At 40.9% G+C, this 24,074-nt stretch overlaps 1 protein-coding gene and 1 long non-coding RNA gene across 2 annotated transcripts in view; one reads left to right on the forward strand and one right to left on the reverse strand.

Moving 5' to 3' along the window:
- niban1 (niban apoptosis regulator 1) overlaps nt 1-3,773 on the reverse strand; it is a 91,445-nt gene extending 87,672 nt beyond the window's left edge. The window contains exon 1 of the mRNA XM_062980733.1: nt 3,216-3,773. Within this exon, the coding sequence (XP_062836803.1) occupies nt 3,216-3,693 (478 nt within the window). The 5' untranslated portion in view covers nt 3,694-3,773. The remainder of the gene's footprint in view (nt 1-3,215) is intronic.
- LOC107983092 (uncharacterized) lies at nt 3,499-22,164 on the forward strand. Its single transcript, XR_001730536.2, has 2 exons — nt 3,499-3,617; nt 21,784-22,164. It is a non-coding gene; the product is annotated as an uncharacterized LOC107983092 (long non-coding RNA).
- The last annotated feature ends 1,910 nt before the right edge of the window (nt 22,165-24,074 follow it).

Raw genomic sequence — 24,074 nt, forward strand, 5'->3', positions numbered from 1 at the left:
GGGATTTCTGGAAGCTCAAGTCCAAAACACCTAGAGGAACAAAGTTTGAGAAATATTGAGTTAAATGTATATGCGCCCCTAAGGGAAAGGTTTCACCTGACGTTAAGTCCAGTTATATCTGACTCTGGGGGTTGGTGCTCATCTCCGTTTCTAAGCCAAAGAGCCAGCGTTGTCCGTAGACACCCCCAAGGTCATGTGGCCGGCATGACTGCATGGAACGCCGTTACCTTCCTGCCGGAGAAGTACCTATTGATCTACTCACATTTGCATGTTTTCCAACTGCAAGGTTGGAAGAAGCTGGGGCTAACAGGGGGCACTCATTCCACTCCCCGGATTCGAACCTGTGACCTTTTGGTCCACAAGTTCAGCAGCTTAGTGCTTTAACATGCTGTGCCCCTAGCCTTCTGTAAAGTGAACACACACAGGATCCCGCTGTGCTGGGCACCCTATGGGTGAGCCTCGCCACCTGATCCTATTATCCACATTCACTGAGGAGTCAGGTCTAGGGAGTTCACTCTCCCCAGAACAGGTATTGGCATGCAGGACCAAAGGTCTCCAATCCATACAGGAACTTGCTGCATCTTCAGCATGGATCAGTGCCAATTGGCACTACCTAAAAGAATCCTCCACCTTGTACGACTGTGGAGCAGAACAGACAACTCCACATCTGTATGCATGTCCACAATGTCCTGACTTATGTACAGCGGAAGAATTGTTTGAGGTTACAGACAATGCGGTGGCTGTTGCCCATTTTTGGTCAAAAAATATTTATCCGCTTGTTCTCCTTCAATTTTTATCATTTTTATACTAATTTATGCAGACAAATTAAGACCCCATGGGGTCGGTGGACAGGCTGAGACCTCATGGACACTGCCACATAATCCAGACCCCTTCCACACAGCTGAATAAAATCCCACATTATATGCTTTGAACTGTGTGGACTCAGATAACCCAGTTCAAAGCAGATATGGTGGGTAATTCTGCTTTGATAGTCTGGGTTATATGGCTGTGTTCAAAGCAGATAATCTAGATTTTATATGCCAGTATAGATGGGGCCAAAGACACACAAGCCTCCTTCCTTAACCCCTTAAGGGAGTCATGGGCAAACTTCGGCCCTCCAGGTGTTTTGGACTTCAATTCCCACCATTCCTGACAGCCAAAGTTTGCCCATGCCTGCCTTAAGGGCTGCATGGTTTTGGTGGCAAAAAGTTTTTATCCCATCTGACATCCTGTGGCTCCCTCCTCCTGCAGAGTTCTGGGATTTGAAGTTTAGTGAGACCTAGGACCTCTCTGGCTGAGGATTTTAAAGCCCCCCTTCCTTAAACTACAAGCCCCAGAATCCTGCAAGAGAAGGGAGCCACTGGATTTCAGATGGGATGCACAGTGAACACTCTGCCTTTGTGGTGGAAGCTCTTTCCTTGGAAACTTTTAAACAGATGGCCATCTGCTAGGAGTGCTTTGGTGGTGCTTTTCCTGCATGGCAGGGGGTTGGACTAGATGGCCCATGTGGTCTAATCCAACTGTGAGATTCTAGGAGGCAATCATCGTTCTAGGTCAGAGGGCTCCTGCTTGGATGGCCATCTGCCAGGAGTGCTTTGATGGTGCTTTTCCTGCATGGCAGGGGGCAGGGCTGTAGCCAAGGGAAGGGGTTAGGGGTTCAACCCCCCCCAAATAAAATTTCAGGTTTTTTTTTTTAAAAAAAAACCTGATTTACTCATGAATTTTAACTGGTTAGCCAAATCCCGATGAGTGTCCACTGAAGTTTATCAATGGAGCCTGATTTCTAAATTATTTTGTGTTATGGAATTACAGTAGTTTTTAAAAGTTTAACCCCCCCCCCCCCCCCAATTTCTGGCTACATCCCTCATGGGTGGTTGGACTAGATGGACCATGTGGCCTCTTCCAACTGTGTGATTCTATGAGATAGTCATCTTTCTCTGTCAGAGGGCTCATGCTTGGATGGCCATCTGTCAGGGGTGCATTGATGATGCATGGCAGGGGGTTGGACTAGATGGCCATTGTGGCCTCTTCCAACTATGTGATTCTATGAGATAGTCATCCTTGTCTGTCAGAGGGCTCATGCTTGGATAGCCATCTGCTAGGAGTGCTTTGATGGTACTTTTCCTGCATGCCCGGGGGGTTGGACTAGATGGCCATTGTGGCCTCTTCCAACTACTGGTATGTGATTCTATAAGATAGTCATCCATCACTGTCAGAGGACTCAGGCTTGGATGGCCATCTGCTAGGAGTGCTTTGATGGTGCTTTTCCTGCATGGCAGGCGGTTGGACTAGATGGCCCATGTGTTCTCTATGAGATAGTCATCTTTCTGAGGGCCCTTCCCCACAGCCCTATAACCCAGAATATCAAGGCAGAAACCCCCACAATATCTGCTTTGAACTGGGTTAGCTGAGTCCACACTCAGATAATGTGGGATTTTCTGCCTTGATATTCTGGGATATTGGGCTGTGTGGAAGGGCCCTCTGTCAGAGGACTCTTGCTTGGATGGCCATCTGCCAGGAGTGCTTTGAGTGTGCCTTTCCTGCATGGCAGGGGCTTGGACTAGATGGCCCATGTGGTCTCTTCCAACGGTATGATTCTATGAGATAATCATCTTTCTCTGTCAGAGGGCTCTTGTTGGATGGCCATCTGCCAGGAGTGCTTTGAGTGTGCCTTTCCTGCATGGCTGGGGGTTGGACTAGATGGCCCATGTGGTCTCTTCCAACTGTGTGATTCTATGAGATAATCATCTTGCTCTGTCAGAGGGCTCTTGCTTGGATGGCCATCTGCCAGGAGTGCTTTGAGTGTGCCTTTCCTGCATGGCAGGGGCTTGGACTGGATGGCCCATGAGGCCTCTTCCAACTGTGTGATTCTATGAGATAGTCATCTTGCTCTGTCAGAGGGTTCGTGCTTGGATGGCCATCTGCCAGGAGTGCTTTTGAGTGTGCCTTTCCTGCATGGCTGGGGGGGTTGGACTGGATGGCCCATGATGCCTCTTCTAAGATTCTATGTGTGACACCGTCTGAGCCGCCTTGATGCAACCTTTCAGGGAGCGTAGAATGTAATGTCATGTGTTCAGTGTGGTGGCGTTGGGAGAGCCTTGCACCCTTCCAGCTTCCACAGCTCAGATCAAAGGGTATCGAAGCGAAGTAGACGCGCCCTAACTCTACAACCGAAGCTCGCTCCCCCCCCCCCCCCAGGAATCCCGCCCCAATACCTCGGATGTAGGTGCACTTGCTCTCGTCCAGGAGGCTGGAGCCGGAGCCTCCCATGGCGCTGGAGGGAGAAGATGCTCGGTGCCGTATCCCCAGCAGGGGCTGCCTGAGCCCAAAGTCTTCTTCTTCTCTTCTTCCTCCTCCTGCTGCTGCTCCTCGGGCGCTTCCCCTCGCTGTGCCTGCCCGTCCTTCCCTTCTGCAGCCCCAGCTGAGCTGCCTCCCGCCCAGGGCGCCGCCCTCCCAGGCCCCGCCTCCAAAGGGAAGCCCCCAGAACCGAAGCGAGCAAGGCGCCAAACTTTTCCTTCTTGGACACGCTGCAACCCGTGAATCCAGGGCCAGCTCGTGACGTGTGAAAAGCCAGGAACACAAAAGACTGTGTCGTCGAACTCTTTCACAGGGTTCTTGTGAGTTTTTCGGGCTGTATGGCCATGTCCTAGAATCATTCTCTCCTGACCTCTCGCCCACATCTATGGCAGGCATCCTCAGAGATTGTGAGGTATATTGGAAAAACTAAGCAAAGGAGGTTTATATATCTGTGGAAGGTCCAGGGTGGTAGAAAGAATTCTTGCCCTGAAGATCCTCGGGAGGGATACCTAGGGACTCCCTCGTGACTTGAAGGTTAGTTTGCTGACTTGAAGGCTGCCAGGTTCGAATCCCACCCGGGGAGAGAGAGCGCGGATGAGCTCCCTCTATCAGCTCCAGCTCCATGCGGGGACATGAGAGAAGCCTCCCACAAGGATGGTAAACATCCGGGCGTCCCTTGGGTAACGTCCTTGCAGACGGCCAATTCTCTCACTCCAGAAACAACTCCGGTTGCTCCTGACAAGAAAAAAAAATCTCTCCCTCAGAGTTAGCATTTCTGTCTATATACTGCCCTCTTCTGGTTGTGCGTGAGCACTGCATATACTGCATGTAAAGGTTTTCCCCTGACGTTAAGTCCAGTCATGTCTGACTCTGGGGGTTGGGTGCTCATCTCCATTTCTAAGCCGAAGAGCCGGCTTTGTCCGTAGACACCTCCAAGGTCATGTGGCCGGCATGGCTGCATGGAGCGCCGTTACCTTCCCGCCGGAGTGGGACCTATTGATCTACTCACATTGGCATGTTTTCGAACTGCTAGGTTGGCAGGAGCTGGAGCTAACAGCGGCCGCTCACGCCGCTCCCGGGGCTTGAACCTGGGACCTTTCGGTCTCCAGCTCAGTGCTTTTACATACTCTGCCACCAGGGCTCCAATATAAAGGGGCCGGCAGAACGTTGGATAAGCGAATATGTTGGATAATAAGGAGAGATTAAGAAAAAGCCTATTACACATCAAAACAGGTTATGATTTTACAAATTAAGCACCAAAACATCATGTTATACCACAAATTTGACAGAAAAAGTAGTTCATTACACATTAATGCTATGTAGTAATTGCTGTATTTATGAATTTAGCACCAAAATATCAGAATGCATTGAAAACATTGACTACAAAAATGTGTTGGATAATCCAGAATGTTGGATAAGTAAGTGTTAGACAAGTGAAACTCTACTGTATATAGAAAGGAAAAAGGTAAAGGTTTTCCCCTGACATTAAGTCTAGTCGTGTCTGACTCTGGGGGTTGGTGCTCATCTCCAGTTCTAAGCTGAAGAGCCAGCATTGTCCATAGACGCCTCCAAGGTCATGTGTCTGGCATCAGGGCCGTAGCCAGAGTTGGGGGACCGGGGTGGGTGGGTGGGTTAGAAGTTAAAAAAAAAAAACTTCAAATGTGTCAAGTTTAAAAAAATCCTGGTTTACTTATAAATTAGTTAACCAGTTAAAATTCATGAGTAAACCAGGTTTTGGGGGATGGCCATCTGTCTGGGCCACCACCACCCGTCACCCCCAGCTACAGCTCTGGCTGGCATGACTGGAAGGAGGTGTTACCTTCCTTCCAGAATGGTACCTATTGATCTACCCACATTTGCATGTTTTTGAATTGCTAGGTTGGCAATTCACCCGCTCCCCGGATTCGAACCGCCAACTTTTCAGATAGCAAGTTCAGCAGCTCAGCAGTTTAACCTGCTGCACCGCCGGGGGCTCCACCTTATATATACTGTACATACCTATTTATTGGGAGCCCCAGTGGCGAAGTGTGTTAAAGCACTGAGCTGCTGAACTTGCAGACCGAAAGGTCACAGGTTCAAATCCCAGGAGCGGAGTGAGCGCCTGCTGTTAGCTCCAGCTTCTGTCAACCTAGCAGTTCTAAAACATGCCAATGTGAGTAGATCAGTAGGTACCGCTCCGGCGGGAAGGTAACGGCGCTCCATGCAGCCATGCCGGCCACATGACCTTGGAGGTGTCTACGGACAACACCGGCTCTTAGGCTTAGAAATGGAGATGAGCACCAACCCCCAGAATCAGACATGACTGGACTTAACGTCAGGGGAAACCTTTACCTACCTATTTATTAATTTGAGGGGCTCTAGCCCCAAACGGGGTGAATTTTGTAGTTGAATCCCTACCAGCATTTTACACTGGTCCATGATGGGTATGTATACCAAGTATAGTCCAGTTCTATCAAGCCATGTAGGAGCCTTTGTGGAACACACACACAAACACTTATATTCACTTTTCTATATATAGATGTAGAAGCTGTCAGTTGATTGCACATGCTTATTCTTGTTTCAGTATTTTGGTTGCATTTATAGACAGCCATTCTACCAACGACCTCAGATCTACAATACATGGCTGTTCGAATGTGGAGTCTCGCTTATCCAGCATAAGTGGGCCTGCAGAACGTTGGATAAGAGAAAATGTTGGATAATAAAGAGGAATTAATGAAAAGCCTATTAAACGTCAAATTACGTTATAATTTTACAAATTAAGAACCAAAAACGTTATGTTTTACAACAAATCAACAAAAAAGCAGTTCTATACATGGTAATGTTATATTGTAATTACTGTATTTACGAATTTAGCACCAAAATATTGCAGTGTATTGAAAACATTGACTACAAAACCAGTGACTACTAAAAGACAGATTGCGTTGGGTAATACATAACATTGGATAAGTGAAGGTTGGATAAGCGAGACTCTACTGTATTTCAAATGGCAGGTCTTCCCACTTCCTTCAAATTATTTATGGAGACCCTGACTCCTAACAAATATTCTCTTTCCAAATATACCCTGGAGGAACCCATAGACCAGTGGGCCTCCAGGTGTTTTGGACTTCAACGCCCAGAAATCCCAGCCAGCTTACCAGCTGTTAGGAACTGTGGGAGCTGAAGTCCAAAACACCTGGAGGACAAAAGGTTGGGAACCACTGCCATAGACAAACCTGTAAGAGGGAGATTTATATTAAAGACTGGTAGAAATACTGTTATGGTTGAGCCTTCTGGCTCTGATACTAGGAGACGAGGTCGTAAGACTCCTCGAGAGTCAGACTCTTTTGAGGAGCGCGAAAGGAAACGGCTCCGAGACTTATTTGCAGAACCAACAGACGAAGACTCCTTTGAGGGTTTTACCGAGGGAATGGAGGAAGAGATGGTTAGCTCAGAGGAGGATGATATGGAATGGACTCGTGTGAGGGAGGATTTGGGTGTCACTGGCAATGATAGCATGGGAGGCGACTGGCGGGTTGCAGGATCGGACCCGTGGACGGGCTGGAGGGATGGAACGGGATCCACAGCTGGGGATGCTGTGGGGCGTAGTCAAAGGTGTTCTAGTTCTGATGAGGATGATGATGAGGAAGCACCTGGAATTAGGATAGCAGCTGACAGCGATGAGGAGTTATGAACTGGCATAAAATGGGGTCTAGAATCAATGGTTAATTGCGTTGGGCAAGGTAATCTGGACGAACGCTTGGGATCTTGTTGGAGAACTTCCTGAAGACGGGTGTGATTCGTTTGCTGGATACGTTACTAAGGACACTGGGCATAGACGGCGGGAGGAACTGTGTGGGCTTTTTCTGTGCAACTTGTGTTTAATCTTAATAGCTTGGACCTCCGTCGTCTTTTTGACGGACATTAATTGCCTACTCTGGATTGACGCTGGACTGACTGACTACGACCTCGGATTATCCCTTCTGTGGCTATCGGTGGATCTTGTGAACTTAAGACGTCTGTACCTGGCTTTCGACCTTGGACCGGATTGGGACCCTGCTGACCGTTGCTACCCCGATTGATGTGCCTGGACCCGGATTTCGCTCGTTGCACGGAGGAGTAACAACCTGAGTTACTCAATTGTAGCTTTTGAGTAGCAGAGAGGAATCTGCTGCCAGTTATTTGTGTTATATTGAATCTCTCTTTATCAACTTTTGTTTGTTTAAATTGCCAGGCTGAAGTAAGCATTTTTGGTTTAACCCGGATTAAACTCCTGTTTAATCCGGTTTATCTTTTGAACTGTTTTTAAAACTAACGGAGTCTTTTTTGTATCTTTTCACATTGAAGGCAAGTGTTTGCCTAGTCCTTTGTTTCTTACGGGCATTTTTAGCTCTGTAACTTTAATAAACTGTGTTGAACTTTATTTGGTGGCGTTCTGTCTTTGACAAATACAGCCGCTACTAAAGGCCACATAAAAATATGTAGGATGTATAATGATATAACCTCAAATACACTGTTAAAATATCTAAGCAGGTTAGATATTGGGGGTGTCAAGATAATACAAAACTCTTTTTCTCATATATTGTGGCCTTCTAAGAAGGCAACATGTTATTGGTCTACATGTTAATCCAAAATATTTTGGGGTAGAATTTGTAATGTCGCCAAAAAATTTTTTTTTGTTAGGCATAATGAATAAAGAACTGGATAGTAAATATGGATTACTTCTTTGATACATGATAACAACAGCAAGAATATGTTTTGCTCAATCTAAGAAATGGGCTGAAGAATGGAACTGATTATTAAGGTTGCTGAGGTAGTTGGAATCGCCAGACTAAAGTAGGTTTTAAAGGATGTCACTTGTCCATTGCACCTGACTGGATAGATGTAACATATTTTTCTGCCTTAGTAATAGGAGGAAATGCCTCTCCCTGCCTAAAATAATTGCACATAGCACTTTCAGCCAGCCTTTTTATTAATACCAGTGATATTTAATTCTGTTTTAATGTTTATATGTTTGTAGATTTTAAATTGTACTGAAATGCTTTTAATGTAAGCCGCTCTGAGTCTCCTTGTGGAGAGAAAAAGTGGGGTATAAATAATAATAATAATAATAATAATAATAATAATAATAATAATAATAATAATAATAATACAGCATTTAAGTTACTTTTCCTGAGAGTGGCACTCATATATGTTACAGGCATTCTATTACTATAGTTACCATTTAACGAGCATTAAGGACATGGCTTGCATTGTTCATAGTAAAAGAAAAAATGCAATTAGTAATGAAAAGTTATAATAATTAAAAATGCAGCAGTAATACTAATGGGAATAATTTACATTGCTATGATTAAAAGATTTGTGTCACACCTAGGCAAATTTGGTGTCACTCCATCTCATCCTCTGGGTGGCACATATATCACTGGTTGAGAATGACTGCTTTGACAGTAAATTCTCATTGACACTCACTGGCATACTTTTAATAGTGTTGCTTTAGGTGGGTCCGTTTGCTTTATTTCCCTCTCCTCATGCCAGGTTCTATTTACTTCTTTGTCAATTTTATACTTGTTTAACACAGGACTATGAGCCATTACAGCTGATCTCCCTCAGCATAAATGCTAATCATTTTGTTCCCAGTGAGTTAATAATTGAAGGAACTCAAGAGTTTTGGAGGATAAAACAGGGCTTTAAATTAAAACCACACTAGAAATATGACCCCTTCTTTTTGTTTCAGTTGACCACACCATAAACAAGCATAACCTTGTAACAGTCACTTTCTCGAGAGTACAGCATAATGGTCACGATGCCCAGGGAAGGAGTTTTACTCCAAAGAAGTATTTTTGTCCAGGTCCTACAAACAACCAGTTCAAGGACCCATCCAAAGAAAAATGGTGGATGAGGAGGAGGCCTCAATTCCAGAAGTGACAACGGGGAAGTCTATGGAATTCTGCAGTGGAAGATGATGGATCTGTCATGTTTGGGTCCTAACATTAATTTCTGAAGCATGAGCAATCATCAGCTGAATCAGTGTTAGTGCTTGACCACAACTGCCAAGGTAGAAATTTTGAATTCAGTGACCTAAGTATAACAAGGGTCGCAGCACGAAATGAGAAGTAGATGAAATGAAATAATAGTAAAACATTTTTAAATAGGCTCTGTGTCCTCCAATAAGGAGTAAATATACATAGAGGGGGAGGTAGAATTCATTAAGATCAACAGCCAATCCATCTCTATTCTAGGAGGGACACTAGAAGAATGAACAAAGAACATGAAAGGCACTGCAGACTAATTCAACCAGAGAAATCAGCCATAGCAGAGCACTTGATGAACCAACCTGGACACAGTATATTATTTGAGAACACAGAAATGCTCAACCACTCCAATAACTATCATGTCAGACTACACAGAGAAGCCATTGAAATCCACAAGTATGTGGACAACTTCAACAGAAAGGAGGAAACCATGAAAATGAACAAAATCTGGCTACCTGTATTTAAAAAACTCAAAAATTAGAACAGTAAATAAGAAGCAACACTCTGAAAACAGAGGAGTTCGGGACATGAATCAGCCAGGAGCACCTAACAACTCTGAACAAAGGATGCCCCCAGGCAGGAAGAAGCCAGGAGATGAAGCTATTCAATGCTAATTAAGGCGATTAACTACAACATTCACACTGGCTTCCAACTGACGAGTTCTTCTCTCACCCTGGACTTTCCACAGATATATATAAACCTTCCTTGCTTAGTTTCTCCATACCTCACAACCTCTGAGGATGCCTGCCATAGATGTGGGTGAAATGTCAGGAGAGAATACTTCTGGAACATGGCCAAACATACAACAATTTTGTTAAAGATTCCTTCTGGGGAATAGTTGGTGCTAACACAGAACAAGTCACAATTGTAACAGTGAAACTTCCACCAATATGGTGGAGGTGAGATAGCTGCACACTTCTTCACAGGCCACCCCTTACATGGTATCAAGGCAGAATAAATTCAGAAGGGGGGAGCTCAACTGAAACATTCTGAGAAACACTATATCCACAATATCTGCTTTGAACTGGGTTGTCTGAGTCCACATTGCCATACCAGCCAGTTCAAAAGAGATAATGTGGGATTTTATACAGTTGTGTGGAAGGGGCCTCTGTCAAGCAAGCTTATCCAGGGGAGCAATGGTAGGACTCTCCTGAAAAAGACATGTTACCAAAAAGACAGTTTTGGAACTTTGCTGCCCAAAGTGAGCTTCACGGGCCCCTTCTACACTGCCATATAAAATCCAAATTATCTGCTTTGAATTGGCAGTGTATGTCAGGGAATCAGTGACCCCGACTGATTGATGAGCCAGGTCTCACCTCTGCTCACCCATCAGACCACTCTGCAAACAGCGAAAGTGGCACCGACCAAGAATGACAACTTCGTTGATTTTATCTGCTGATCCCAGTGGCACTGAAGCTTTATTTACACTAATATTTACAGTGCTAATTGACCAAAGCTGTCAGGACACATCTTGCATCCGCAAGATCAAACACGGAACTTCTCCGTCTCTCTCAGAGTCCGTTCTCAGTACACCGAAGCACCTCATCTGCATTCCACAGCCTGTGATGTATCTTCCTGTCATGTAGCACAAACAAATGGAAGTCTTTGTCATTTGCCCTTCCAGCAATCAATCAGGGCTCGCTGCAATTAACCTCTTGACTGCTGGAATGCTTGCCGGAATGAAACACATGCACTTTCACAGCAACAGTAGATTAAACATTTCACTCCATATCACAAAAACACTAACAGTGTAGACTCATATAATCTGGATTATATGGCAGTATAGAAGGGACCACAGTCTCCCAAAGAAGAGGACTGGTCTCATCATATTGCATGCTTTTATATATATATATATATATATATATATATATATATATATATATATATATTGAAGATTAGTTTAATACATCGAAAGAGTGAGAACATTTTTGATATAGAAAGTGCAGAAATTAAGATTAAGGTAGTAGAGAAGAAGATTAAAGACTGTTAATAAAAAAAAGAAAAAGAAAAAAAACCATCAAAAATACCCCCCTCCAAAAAAAAAGAAAGAAGAGGAAGAAAAAAAAAAAGGACTTCCATCTTTGCCTTTGCGTTTCCCATTCTCCAATCCTTAAAAAGAGGGTGATCTATATATACAAAACCATTATAGATCAGCCTCAGTCACCTTCGTAATGAAGGCAATCATTCAAAAATAAAAGGAATGATAGCCTTTCTGTTGGCTGTGTCACAGATTCTTTGCTTTCAATAGACTGTTGCTTGGAAATTGGATGCCCAGAAGAGGTTAATCTTCTGCTCGTTCAGATTGAATCTTCATTTGCTTTTCCTTTCATATTCTTCTACTTTACTCCAGTCTGTATATTTTATCGGGGTCCCTGTATTTCTCTTTAATAAAAAAGTTAATTTGTCCATATCTTTTATTTCTCTCACTTTCTGTAGCCATTCCTCTGTGTTCGGTAGTTCATTTTGTTTCCATCTTTTTGCAAGACAAATTCTGGCGGCTGTCGTAAGATATGTAAATATTTTATCGTCATTAGGCCCTAAATGGGTATACTGGTCTGTTATCCCCAGAAGATAGTACTCCGCTTTTCTGGGGAAATTGATTTTAAGAATTTCCTGGCAAATATTATGGACCTTCTCCCAATAAATTTTCGTCATTTTACATGTCCACCACATATGGAAGAAACTTCCCTCTTGGTCCTCACATTTCCAACAGTTTTTGGAGGTATTCTTATACATTTGATTTAATTTCTTTGGTGTGATATACCAACGGTGGAACATCTTTAGCCAATTTTCTTTCAGGTCCATTGCATAAGTGTATTTTAATTTTTTGGTCCAGATAGTTTCCCATTCTGCCAGCATTATCGGTCTTCTTAAATTTTCTGCCCATCTGATCATACACTTTTTTATTGTTTCCTCCTCTGTTGACCACTCCAGTAATTTATTGTAAATTTTTGTGATTATCTTATTTTCTGATTCTAAAATTTTATCCCAAAATTGATTACTTTGATAAAACCCAACCTCTTTATCTTTATTATATTCCTCCTTAATTTGCATGTAATGTAGCCATGAGATATGCGCAAACTTCTGTTTTATCTCTTCATATGATTTCAGAGTTTCCGAGCCTTTTACCAACGAAGTCTTGTATGTAGGCCAATTAGACCAACCTAGGAGTCTTCTTTGTTTGGCTTCCATAGTGGATAGCCATAGTGGTGTCTTTCAATAAAAAAATTTTTTATACTTTTGCCAAATTCGTAATAGAGAGGAGCGAATAAAATGGTTTCCAAAATTTTTCTCTTTTTTTCTCTCTTTCGTACCAAGTGTACGAATGCCACCCCACTCTCAGATCATGACCCTCCAATGTAAGTATTTTTTCTTTGTTAAGATTCATCCATGGTCTGATCCAGTCGAGGGCACAGGCATCGTGGTACAGTTTTAAATCCGGAAACCCAAATCCTCCTCTATTTTTTTTGTCAATTAATACTGTATATTTTATCCTGGGTTTCTTCCCCTTCCAAACAAACTTCATTAAATCCTTATTCCACTCTTTGAATGGCTTAATGTTTGGTATTATTGGAATGTTTTGAAAGAGGAATAAAAGTCTTGGTAAAATATTCATTTTGACCAAGGACATCCTTCCCAGAAGTGATAAATTTAAAAATTTCCATGTTGCTAAGTTTTTCCTTATTTCTTTCCATACATTAGTATAATTGTTTGTTAAGAGTTGGGAATTTTTTGAGGTGATCCATATTCCCAAATATTTAATTTTAGTCACACAACTTATGCCCGTTTTTTTTGTTAATAATTCTTGATTCTTCTTTGTTACATTCTTTGTTAGGATCATTGTTTTTTTCTTGTTTAATCGAAAGCCTGCTAGTTTCCCAAATTCCTCTATTTTTTGCAGCCATATTTCTAAATTTTTACATGGGTTTTCAATTATACCTATTAGATCGTCAGCGAATGCTCTCACCTTACATTCTTGTTTAGCCACTTTTAGTCCTTTTAAACTGCTGTCCTCTCTTATACCCTTTAATAAAAGCTCCAGTGATAGTATAAAAATGAGAGGGGAGAGGGGGCAACCTTGTCTGGTTCCTTTCCCAATTTCGAATACATCCGACATTAGACCATTAATTTGAATTTTTGCATATTGCTTGTCATATATCGTGTTAATTGCATTCATAAATTGGTAACCTAAGTCTAATTCTTGCATCAGCAATTTAAAAAAGTCCCAATTCAAGTTGTCGAATGCTTTTTCTGCATCGATTGCCAAGAAGGCCACTTCCTTCTGATGGTTAGTTTCAAAATATTCAATTGCATCGATCACCGTTCTAATGTTATCTTTTAAGTTACGTTTAGGTAGGAATCCTGACTGTTCCTCCCCTATCCAATCGTTTTAAAAAAAATTTCAATCTTGTAGCTAGAATATTGGTAAATATTTTATAATCTGTATTCAGGAGTGTAATTGGTCTATAATTGCGTATGTCTGTCTTTTCCGTTTGGTCTTTGTGAATTACTATTATTTCTCCTGTTTTCCATGAATCCGGTACTCCTTGATTTCTTAATATCCCATTCATAATGTTCTTGAGTAATGGAATAAATTCTTGCTTTAGAACCTTATAATACCCCGCTGTATACCCATCCGGGCCCGGGGCTTTGTTAGGGTCCATATTATTAATTGCCGCTATAATTTCCTCCTCTGTTATTTCTTTATTTAAATTTTCCCTCTGTAATTCTGAAATCTTAGGTAGCTTGAATTTCCCTATATAATTAGCTATCTCCTCTTTTGAGATCGGGTCTTTTGTATAAAGTTTTTCAAAGTAACTTTTAAATTCGTCTAGGATCTCTTTATCCGTATTTATTACTCTGTCCCCTTTCATTAATCTTACTATTTTTTGTGATTGTTTCTTTTTGCGGACTTGCTTAGATAGCCATTTCCCCGGTTTATTCGCATTTTCGAAATGATTTTGTTTAATACATTTTAATTGTTTTGCTTGTTCATCTAATTCCAAATGATATTTTTCCTGATTTAGCTTTTTAAGTTCTTTGTCTAATTTTTTATCCTCCGGATTCTTCTTCAGATCGCGCTCTTTATCAACTATTCTCCTTTTAATATCCATTAGGTTTTTTTTCTTTGCCTTTGCCATTCTCGCATTGTTTTGGATCAAATGTCCTCTCATTACTGCCTTTGAGGCATCCCATACTGTGTTAATATTCATTCCCTCTGTGTTATTTATCTTTAGGTATTCCTTGAAAATTGTTTTGTATTTTTTTGTGTCCTCTTCTTTCTTTAGCAGGTTTTCATTTAATCTCCATTTAGGATGGTATGATTTATGATTCAGAGTCATTTCCACCGCACAGTGGTCAGAGTACTCTCTTGGTTGAATATAAATTTCACTAATGTATGTAAGAAGATTATTTGTAACCCACACCATATCTATGCGCGACCATGACTGATGTCTGTCCGAGTAGAAGGTATAATCCTTTTTATTCGGATACCTCTCTCTCCATGCATCTATTAATTCAAATTCTTCCTTCAGGTCTAAAAAGTTTTTTGGTAATGTAGAAATTTTGCCTTTTGGTGCTCTTTTAAGTTTCTTACTCTTATCCAGTTGACTATTCAAAACTCCATTAAAGTCACCCAGCATAATTAATTCGTCGAATTCCTCTTTGTCTAACTTTTCTTTTATTTTTTCTGCAAATTTTGATTTTGGGCCGTTTGGGGCGTAAATATTACATATTAAGATCTTTTTATTTCCAATTGTAATTTGTACCGCTACGACTCTCCCCTCTTGATCTTTAAATGACAATTCTGCATGAATATCTTCTTTTATGTATAAAACAACCCCTCTTTTCTTCTTTTCACAAGAGGAGAGGAATTCCTTGCCTAGTCTTTTGTTTGTTAAATGTGCTATATGCCTCTGTGCAATATGTGTCTCCTGAAGTGCTATCACTTCATAATTACCACACCTTAATTTGTTGAATACTTTTTTTCTTTTATTTGGATAGTTTAGCCCATTAACATTTAATGATATACACTTTAATTGTTGTTTATTCATCTTCTTGTCTCAGGTGTGGGTCCAATTTGAAATAATCTAAGTCCTTATCTGGATCTTCCGTGTCAGGGTCATCTTGGTCTTGGTTCGTTTCTGTGTCTTCATGTCCTGGTGATACAAATCTAGCTCTTTTTTTTTCCCCTTGCCTCGGAGTCGGTGGTGTCTTTTTAGATTTATCCGGTACTCCTGGTGGTGTGTCCGTTTCTTTCATAAGTAATTTGTAAAATTCCTTAGCCTTATCCACCGAGGTAAGCCAATGTTTTTGGTCGTTGTAAGTGGTCATAATTCCCTCGTTCCTTTCCCACCTAAATCTTATTTTCCTCTTCTTTAGTTCCTCCGTTAAAAAAAAATATTTTCTCCTCTTCATCAACATAGATTGGGGGAATTCTTTTAACACTGCCACTTTTGTATCTTTGTAGTATATTGGGTTTTTATTATTTTCTCGTAATATTTCTTCTCGGATTTTCTTTCTAGTTAGATGTACTATTATGTCTCTGGGAGTTTTATTTTTTCTGGAGTAGTTCGTTGAGATTCTGTAAATTTGATCTATTTCTTGCTCTAATTTTGTGGTTGAGATATTCAGTAACTTTGTTAAAAGATCTATTATAATTTGACTTATATTCTCTTCTGGGTCTTCTTGCACATTTCAAAACCTTAATTGGTATTCCAATTTCTTGGCTTCTAGTCTTTCTTGGTTGCGTGCCAACTTCTCTTGTTTAGAATCTAGTACCCTAATCTTTTCTTGTATTTTTTCTGGGCTTCTTCCCTTTTTGTTTCTCCTTTTTCTAGTTTACTAAAATCTTCTTTCAATTGTACGACTTCTCTTTTAATCTGACCTACTTCTTCCATTATTTCCTTCTTGATTTCCTCAAACTGCTCTTGAAATAGCTGTTGTTGAGAGTTCTGTTTCGCATTCATCTCGCTTAATTCCTTCTGGAATAAGTCTTGTTTCTGTGAAATTTTCTGTAATACCGCCATCATATCTCGGAAACTTACTTCTGCTGAACCCAGCGAGGGTCTTCTCTGGAGACCTTGCAGATCTCCTTTAGCCTTGGAGGCTGTCATTTTGAGTTTCCTGATAGTGTTTAACTAAATAACAGCAGTAGTATTTTCCACACCTATTTAATTCGAAAATCACAAAATTAATTTCTTAAGTTTCTTGTCTACCTCCTCCAGGCTTGTTACTTCAACCTTTTTTTTTTCCTTTATTTATTTATTTGAGACTGTAATCTATGAGGACCCTTATGGAGAAAGCTGGTCCTTATAGTGTCTTTAGTTCATCACTTGCTATTATTTTTAATTTAGATTTTAATATTTTCCTTCAATTAATTATGGTTAGCTATATGAGTTAATTCCCTCTGTTTTTGTTAATTCCTTAATTGGTTGATTCGATTCAATAAATATTAATTGATTATTATTATATTTTTTGTCCCTTAAATTTAATAGATTAATAGATTAATTGACTAGATAAAAATTACTTGTTTACTTGTAAATTTATTACGCCAATCAAACTTATTGAGAAGCTTATTAAAATGAAAACAAGGAATGGAAGAAGACCCTCTTTATAAGTTTATAAATTTATCTTCCAAACTCCAATTGCACTTCCTACCAACAGTTTCCTTATGCCACCACTTTAATGAACTAACTCCATTCTTAACTCCGATGACCTGTCTTGTCCTTTCCTCTTGTCACCTCCGTCAATTCTTCGTTATCTGGGTAATCCCTCCGATCGCCGCCGCCGCCTCCGCTAGCTTGACCTCCAGCTTATTATAGTTGATTTGGACTCGTCGCTACTTATTCTCAATGGGGTTTCAAACCTTCCCCTTCGGCCTGGCTGTCCTTGTTTTCTTCCGTTAACCCTTTTGGTCACTTGCTTTTTATATAGTTAATTTCTTCCCTTCCGTTCCGTTTTTTTTTTTTAACTCACTGTCTCTAACTTCTTCCGCCCTTGGTCAAAATGGCTTCTTCGTTTACTTCCGCCCTTTCTGCTGATCTTCCTGCCTCCTCCCTTTCCTTTCCCGCCTTTCCTTTCCAGTTCCGTCCCTTTCCAGACGCTTTGTTTATAGAGACAATTAGGATAGACCAAACATCATGGCGTCAAGGTCAGAGTCCTGCTGTGAATATTTCTTCTTTCTTATTTGACCCGTCCGGGTAACCAGGGGCCTTTGGGGTGGTTTACGGAGCTATATATAATTTTTTCCCAGTCTTTACGTTCTCCCTTAGGCTTCCCACCTGTCCATTATGCCCTTCGAACTCTCTTTTTGGCCAAAAGGGGTGAAGTATGAAAGATTGTCTTTTGATAAGCTGTCTTGGCGTCCTTTACTTTAAAAGATTAAATTTGTTAATTAAATTACACCCCTTTTCAATCTTCCGCTTCTGCCTTCTGTTGACTCAGCTTTTTTCCCCTTCTTTTAGTTCTTCAGATTTCCCTCCCCCGCCGGGGATCTCACACGCTCCGGCTGGATTTTCTTTTATTTGCTCCCCACTCACCGCTTGCTGCTGTGAATAGGGGTCGCTTTTTATTTTCTTCAGTTTTCTTCGTCTTGATGGAGCTGGACGGCAGTTAATACAGGATTTCTCCCGTTTCCCGCAGAGCAGTCTGCTACCTTTGGCTCTCCCTGACCCACTCGCTCACCCGCCCTTGAGGGGAAGGCAATCTTTGGGGTCTTGGGGGTGCCTCTCGGGTTCTGCGTCCCCTCAGCACCTCGATCCGGCTGAGGAGGGGAGCTACGGCTCACACCCGACTGCTCTACGTGGTGCCTCATTGAGAGCCCTCAATGAAGCGACCCTGCCACCATGCTGGCCCCACCGGAAGTCCCATATTGCATGCTTATTGTTGTTGTTTTACTACTGCAGCTTTATTTTTTTAGTTATCAAAGCAGATAATCCACATTGGTATTAATTTTGTGAAACAAACATCTTTCTTAACACATATTCTAGAACAACCACTTCCTTACTAAACTACTGGTATACTTGTTGCTATACATACCATTCAGATGAGGCAAAGCCTCCTACTACAGTTTTTAATCTCCACGAGGTGGCAGTAGGTATTAATGCATGAGAACTCTCTAAGAAGATCTGAGTCCTCTTCTACACTGCCATATAATCCAGATTATCAAATCAGATAATCCATGTCATCTGCTTTGAAATGAATAATCTGAGCCTACATTGCCATATAATCCAGTTCAAATAAGATAATCTGGATTTTATATGGCACTGTAGAAGGGGCCTGCAACTTAACTTTTCAGCTCACCCTAGCTGATTATTTCATATTAATTAATTTGTGGGGGTATATACACTATATGCATTGTTACTATGATAAAACAAGATTTATTGTTTTCGCTTATTTTAATTTAGCATGGTCAGGTGAAAAGGTAACCAGTCATCTATACGTTTAATTCTTGTGTCAGCTATTTACAGTCAGCCCTTGTATCTTTGCTCATTGTTGCATTCCAAATATTACTTATAAACATTACCTTTTTACACTGTGCTAAAATGATATAATCTCTTTTCAAATCATATGTAGTAGACTCGGAATCCATGGCGATTGGTAGAAACTGAATAAATGTAGTTTCTGGTTGCTTGAGAGTTATTATAAAAATAGGATAATACTATATCCACATTATACCATGCCATCAGCTCTGTTTTCAATTCATATTGCTTTTGAAATACAGTAATTAAAAGCGACTTAAGACAAATAAACATAACTTGATGTAACACAATTTTACTGTGTTATAAAAACAACGTTGTTTTAATTTAAAGTATTATTTCTTCAATTTTTTGCTTGGGTTCAGTTAACAGAGAGTCTACTTATTCATAATAACTATAATAATAAATATAATAACTATTCAGCATGAATAGTGACTTAACCTGAGTTCATATTTTGCCCTAGATCTGCAGAGCTGAAAGACTGCAAATTTGGCTTCTGCAATCAGCCAAGTAACTAAAGTCTGTTCCAGATTATCAAAACAGATAACCCACATTATCTGTTTTGAACTGGATTATCATAGACCCCTTCTACACATCTGAATAATCCTTGGGACATATGGTGGGTTTGTGGGGAGGGACACCCCTGCCAAGGCTCCCCATATAGCAATCAATGTGGGAATCTGATTATTGGCTGAGGGACCCCAGCACTACATTTGGTTGTGTGGGAATGCTGGACCCCTCCAGGAAAAGCACTGAAATTCTACTCTGCTGTGTATTCATTTACCACCAATAACATTTATACTACAGTAGTAACATAGGTCAGTGTTTGCCAGCAAAGAACCTTTGGGGGGACATGGAGCTGTGTTCAGATCTAGCACAGAACAACTTAGGCCCCTTCTACACTACCATATAAAATCAAGATTATCTGCTTTGAACTGGATTATATGGCAGTGTAGACTCATATAATCAAATTCAAAGTAGATAATGTGGACTTTCCGTTTTGATAATCTAGATTATATGGCAGTGTAGAAGGGCCCTTAGAATCACAAGTGGACAAGGATAACTTCCTATGAGGTTGAAACCAGGAACTCTCTGCACCTCTCCTGATCTGGCCTGCAGCAGGGAGTTCCACCGATCCGGAAAACTCCTGTTGAGTCAGCCAACTATGAACTGTGTGTCCCAGAAGCAGCTTTCAATGTGTCTGAATCTTTCCTTCTGCTACCCTAACATTGTAACTAATCCCTAATAAAAGTATCCTTGCATTCTAAAAGTATCCTTGCACTCTCATAGTGGTTATTATGTATCTCTCAATTGATACTTGCATGAGAACCCTTCCTTTCCACTAGAAACTAGCCTTCAGTAGTGAACTCTCTTCCTTCCCAGGTTGCTGGTCGGTGCTGGCAACCGGCTTTAAGGGCATTCCTTTGAACCGCGGTTACGGAGAATCCCAGAATCTCGGTAACCGTGGGCCAATGGATCGCCACCATTTTCACACCACATTTTCCTGAACTAATTCTAAGCCTAACTGCTATCAAGTTTTCTGTACTTTGGACCCCTAAGCTCTATGAATGTACCCCTATATGTTTCCCTTCCCTTTGCCCCCATTTTTTAAATATGAAGAATCACCTCTGTGTGACCTGGCTGCAGGGAGTTCCCCTCATTTCCAAGGGGGGAAATTACCCCTTCACAAAAGGACTTAATCAAATACTTTTGCATGAAAAATAAAAATGGACGTTTCCTCCTGGGTCTCGGAGCAGGACCACCCGGGGGGGGGGGGCATCCAACTGGTATCTGTAATGTAGTATGAATTTTGATTTACAGATGTTATGTTTAATTGTGTGTTTATGTTTTACAAAGGTAAGTATTACAGTTATTGCATCTTAGCATTCTAAGGCAGGTTGCCATAGAAACGTAGGCGGAGCCAACTGTCATTTGGCAGAAGAGAGTTTGAAAAGAAACAGTCAGTCAGTCTGTGGTCAGAGAACTACAGGGAAGGTTGATTTTAGTCTGGGCTCTGGTGAAGCTCAGGGAAGGCTGATCCTAAGTTAGGGGATCAGGAATAAAATAAGTTTGGTGACTTATTTTAAGGTAGTCTGTTAGTGGAGAAAGAACTGATGTTTTAAGAGGTTTGGAACACCTCAATATAGTTTTGCAACTGTTCAGTAACGTGCCTCAAACAAGAAGAAAAGTTATTGTAACCATTAAGCTGTGCCTGAATAAACTTGTTATTGTTCTCTCAAACATCTCAATCTGTCATATATACACACATTAAGAATAAACAAGAAGAAGAAAGAAAAATAAAAGTCTCCTCTATAAGTAGCCAGTGGCTAAATCTTCCAATAGTGGTGGCAAGAGTTGATAATCCCTTTGTAATTTTGTGGCAGCATTATAAAACATCTATAATTTGGTGGCAGCGTTTTAAAATAAAACACATCTTCAATAAGTGGTGGCAGCGGATATAAGGATATATAATATAAATATAATTAATTAATAGGAACTCCTCCACATCTCCGAAATCGGTGTCAGAGGTGGGATTTTTGGAAGGATTTCTCCCCCTTTCTGACATCGCCACAATATCTTTGTCATATTTGGGACAGCAGGCCTTCGGAAATCTGAAAAACTTGCTAAATTTTGATTTTTCTGACCCGCCGGGTGTGGAAAAAGCTCAAATTTTCCAGAAAAAGTGACCTCTTCCAAATTGGAAAAACTTGACAAATTTTGATTTTTCTGACCCGCCGGGTTTGGAAAAAGCTCAAATTTTTCAGAAAAAGTGACCTCTTCCAAATTTGAAAAACTTGCCAAATTTTCATTTTTCTGACCCGCTGGGTTTGGAAAAAGCTAAAATTTTCCCAGAAAAAGTGTCTCAACTGCCTTTCCTTTGTCTCCACACCTGACTGGAATGACTGACAGGATCACACTTATCTGTTTACATATCTAGTCTTTAGAAAAACCGGAATCTGATGGCTACGTCAGACCAAATATGTATATTTTCATTCCAGGAAATAATCCTTGGCTTCCTTGAGGACCCTTGAGGCAATCGGTACCCATCAGGACACATTAGTCACATTGATTCATTCATAAATCCACTCATCAGTCCTTTGTTTGAGGCTCAGACTGCCCCCTTGCTCCTGATTGGTCAAGAGACCGAACTGGTCTGGCTCTCTGATTGGACAAAGCGTTCGCACCTCTCCTCCAGCTGATGAAGACGACCAATCAGCAAGAAGCCAGCTGAAGGGGTGGGCGTGGGAAATTCAAACCTCGCCGCCCCGTTTCTTTGCTATAAAGTGTACTGTAAGCTATTGTATGTCATGTCTTCTTGACGAATGATTGTGGTTGACATCCTTTCCAGCTGGATCGCATTAAACATCTCGGTGGTTCTATCTTCAGCCTATAGTGAGATTTATTTGGGAACTGGGAAATTCTGATACTAGCGGCTCTCTTTCTCGCCAAGGTAGCGAACCCATTTGGGATCTCAGGTCTCTCTCCTACCGAAGGAAGACCTCCAAATTCTAGCTCGATTTCACCTATTTAAAAAAACTGCATTGCCATTTTAGATTTAGTTTGCCTTCCCAATTTCTAAAATGCATGGAATAAAGGGACTATTAATCAAATGTGAGTTTCTTTGTCATCTTTCTTAGGCCCCTTTTACACTGCCACCCCAAAAGCAGTGATTTTCTACTTTGACTCTGGTGCTTTAATTAAAAAAAAGTTAACTATGTGATTTGTCATAATATTGGTTACACCCTGCTCAGAAAATGAGAGACGGTATAGATTATTTGTAATGCTTATCAACACTGTATGTCCTGATCACAAAATCTGGTGACACTTTAAACTATTAGAACGGTTTCTGGTATTGAAACCTCGCTCCTGCTTGGTCCATTCACCTTTGTCAAAGTATGTTAAAAGTGTCTGTTACTTTCTGTCCACATGTTTTAAACTTTGCAGACAGTATGCTTTAGGATTGCCCCTTTAGTTACATCCTCTCCCCCCAGCTATTACCATTCAGCTGCTTGAGACATATAATAAGGTTTATTGTCTTTGACACTGCTCCCAAGCAATCACCTCAATCCCATACACTAATCCCTTAAAAGACATCAGCTGTACCATATACAATGGCCTGGCAGAGAAGTTAATTCTTGTTAGAGAAATGTATGCTTGTTGAAAAACAGAACTGAGTAGACAAATCTTTTAACTCCTGTCCAGCATTTTCAAGGGAAGCTGAATCCTCAGCTGAAAAGGTGGATAGTATGACAATATAAGGCCCCTTCTACATTACCAAAAATACAGATTATCTGTTTTATATGGCAGTGTAGACTCATATAATCCAGTTCAAAATAGATAATATGGATTATCTTCTTTGTAATCTGAATTATATGGCAGTGTAGAAGAGGCTCAAAGATTGTAGAGCACAGTTTTAAGAGTTAGCATACAGAGTTGAGGCTGAAGTTGACTGTGAGGTAGCTCAAGAAGGGCTAAAAAGGATATAAGGCTCCAAGTGCTTCTAAAGATGAAACAGATGGAAGTCAGAACCAATAATAATAATAATAATAATAATAATAATAATAATAATAATAATAATAATAATAACAACTTTATTTTTATACCCCGCCCCATCTACCCGAAGGGACTCGGGGCGGCTTACATGGGGCCTTGCCCGATAAAACAATCAAATATCAAAACACAGCAATAAAACAGTTATCCAATAAAAACATCAGTTACAGTAAAAACAATCATTAAAATCAACATAAATTGAACCAACCAATTAATTCAGCATTCTTTGAATATTGGCATGGCTGGATGCCTTAGCTATAATAACAAAATTAAACAGAAAGACCAGCCTGCATCTGTATATTGCTTCAGCTCATTCCCAATTTCTGGTGACTCTGAGGTTTCTTTCAGACAGCCATATAACCCAGAATATCAAGGCAGAAAATCCTACAATATCTGCTTTGAACTGGCTTATCTGAGTCCACACTATCATATGTTCTGGTTCAAAACACATAATGTGGGATTTTAATCAGCTGTGTGGAAGGGGCCTAGGGCCCCTTCTACACTGCCAGATTATTCAGTTTATTAATGCAGATAATCCACATTATTTTCTTTAAACTGGATTATATTGATGTCGAACACGCAAACCCCCGCACTCACATTGCTCTTATGCACAGCTGATATCTGCCAGGAGTTCCACAGGCTCATATAAACCCTGGTTTTCCCTTTTCAGATAGCCCTCAGCCACACAGATACATTGTATCCTTCCTCACAGTAGCTAAAAACCTCAGCCAGCCTCTCT

Source organism: Anolis carolinensis, chromosome 4 (genome assembly GCF_035594765.1).
Source record: "Anolis carolinensis isolate JA03-04 chromosome 4, rAnoCar3.1.pri, whole genome shotgun sequence".
NCBI lineage: Eukaryota > Metazoa > Chordata > Lepidosauria > Squamata > Dactyloidae > Anolis > Anolis carolinensis.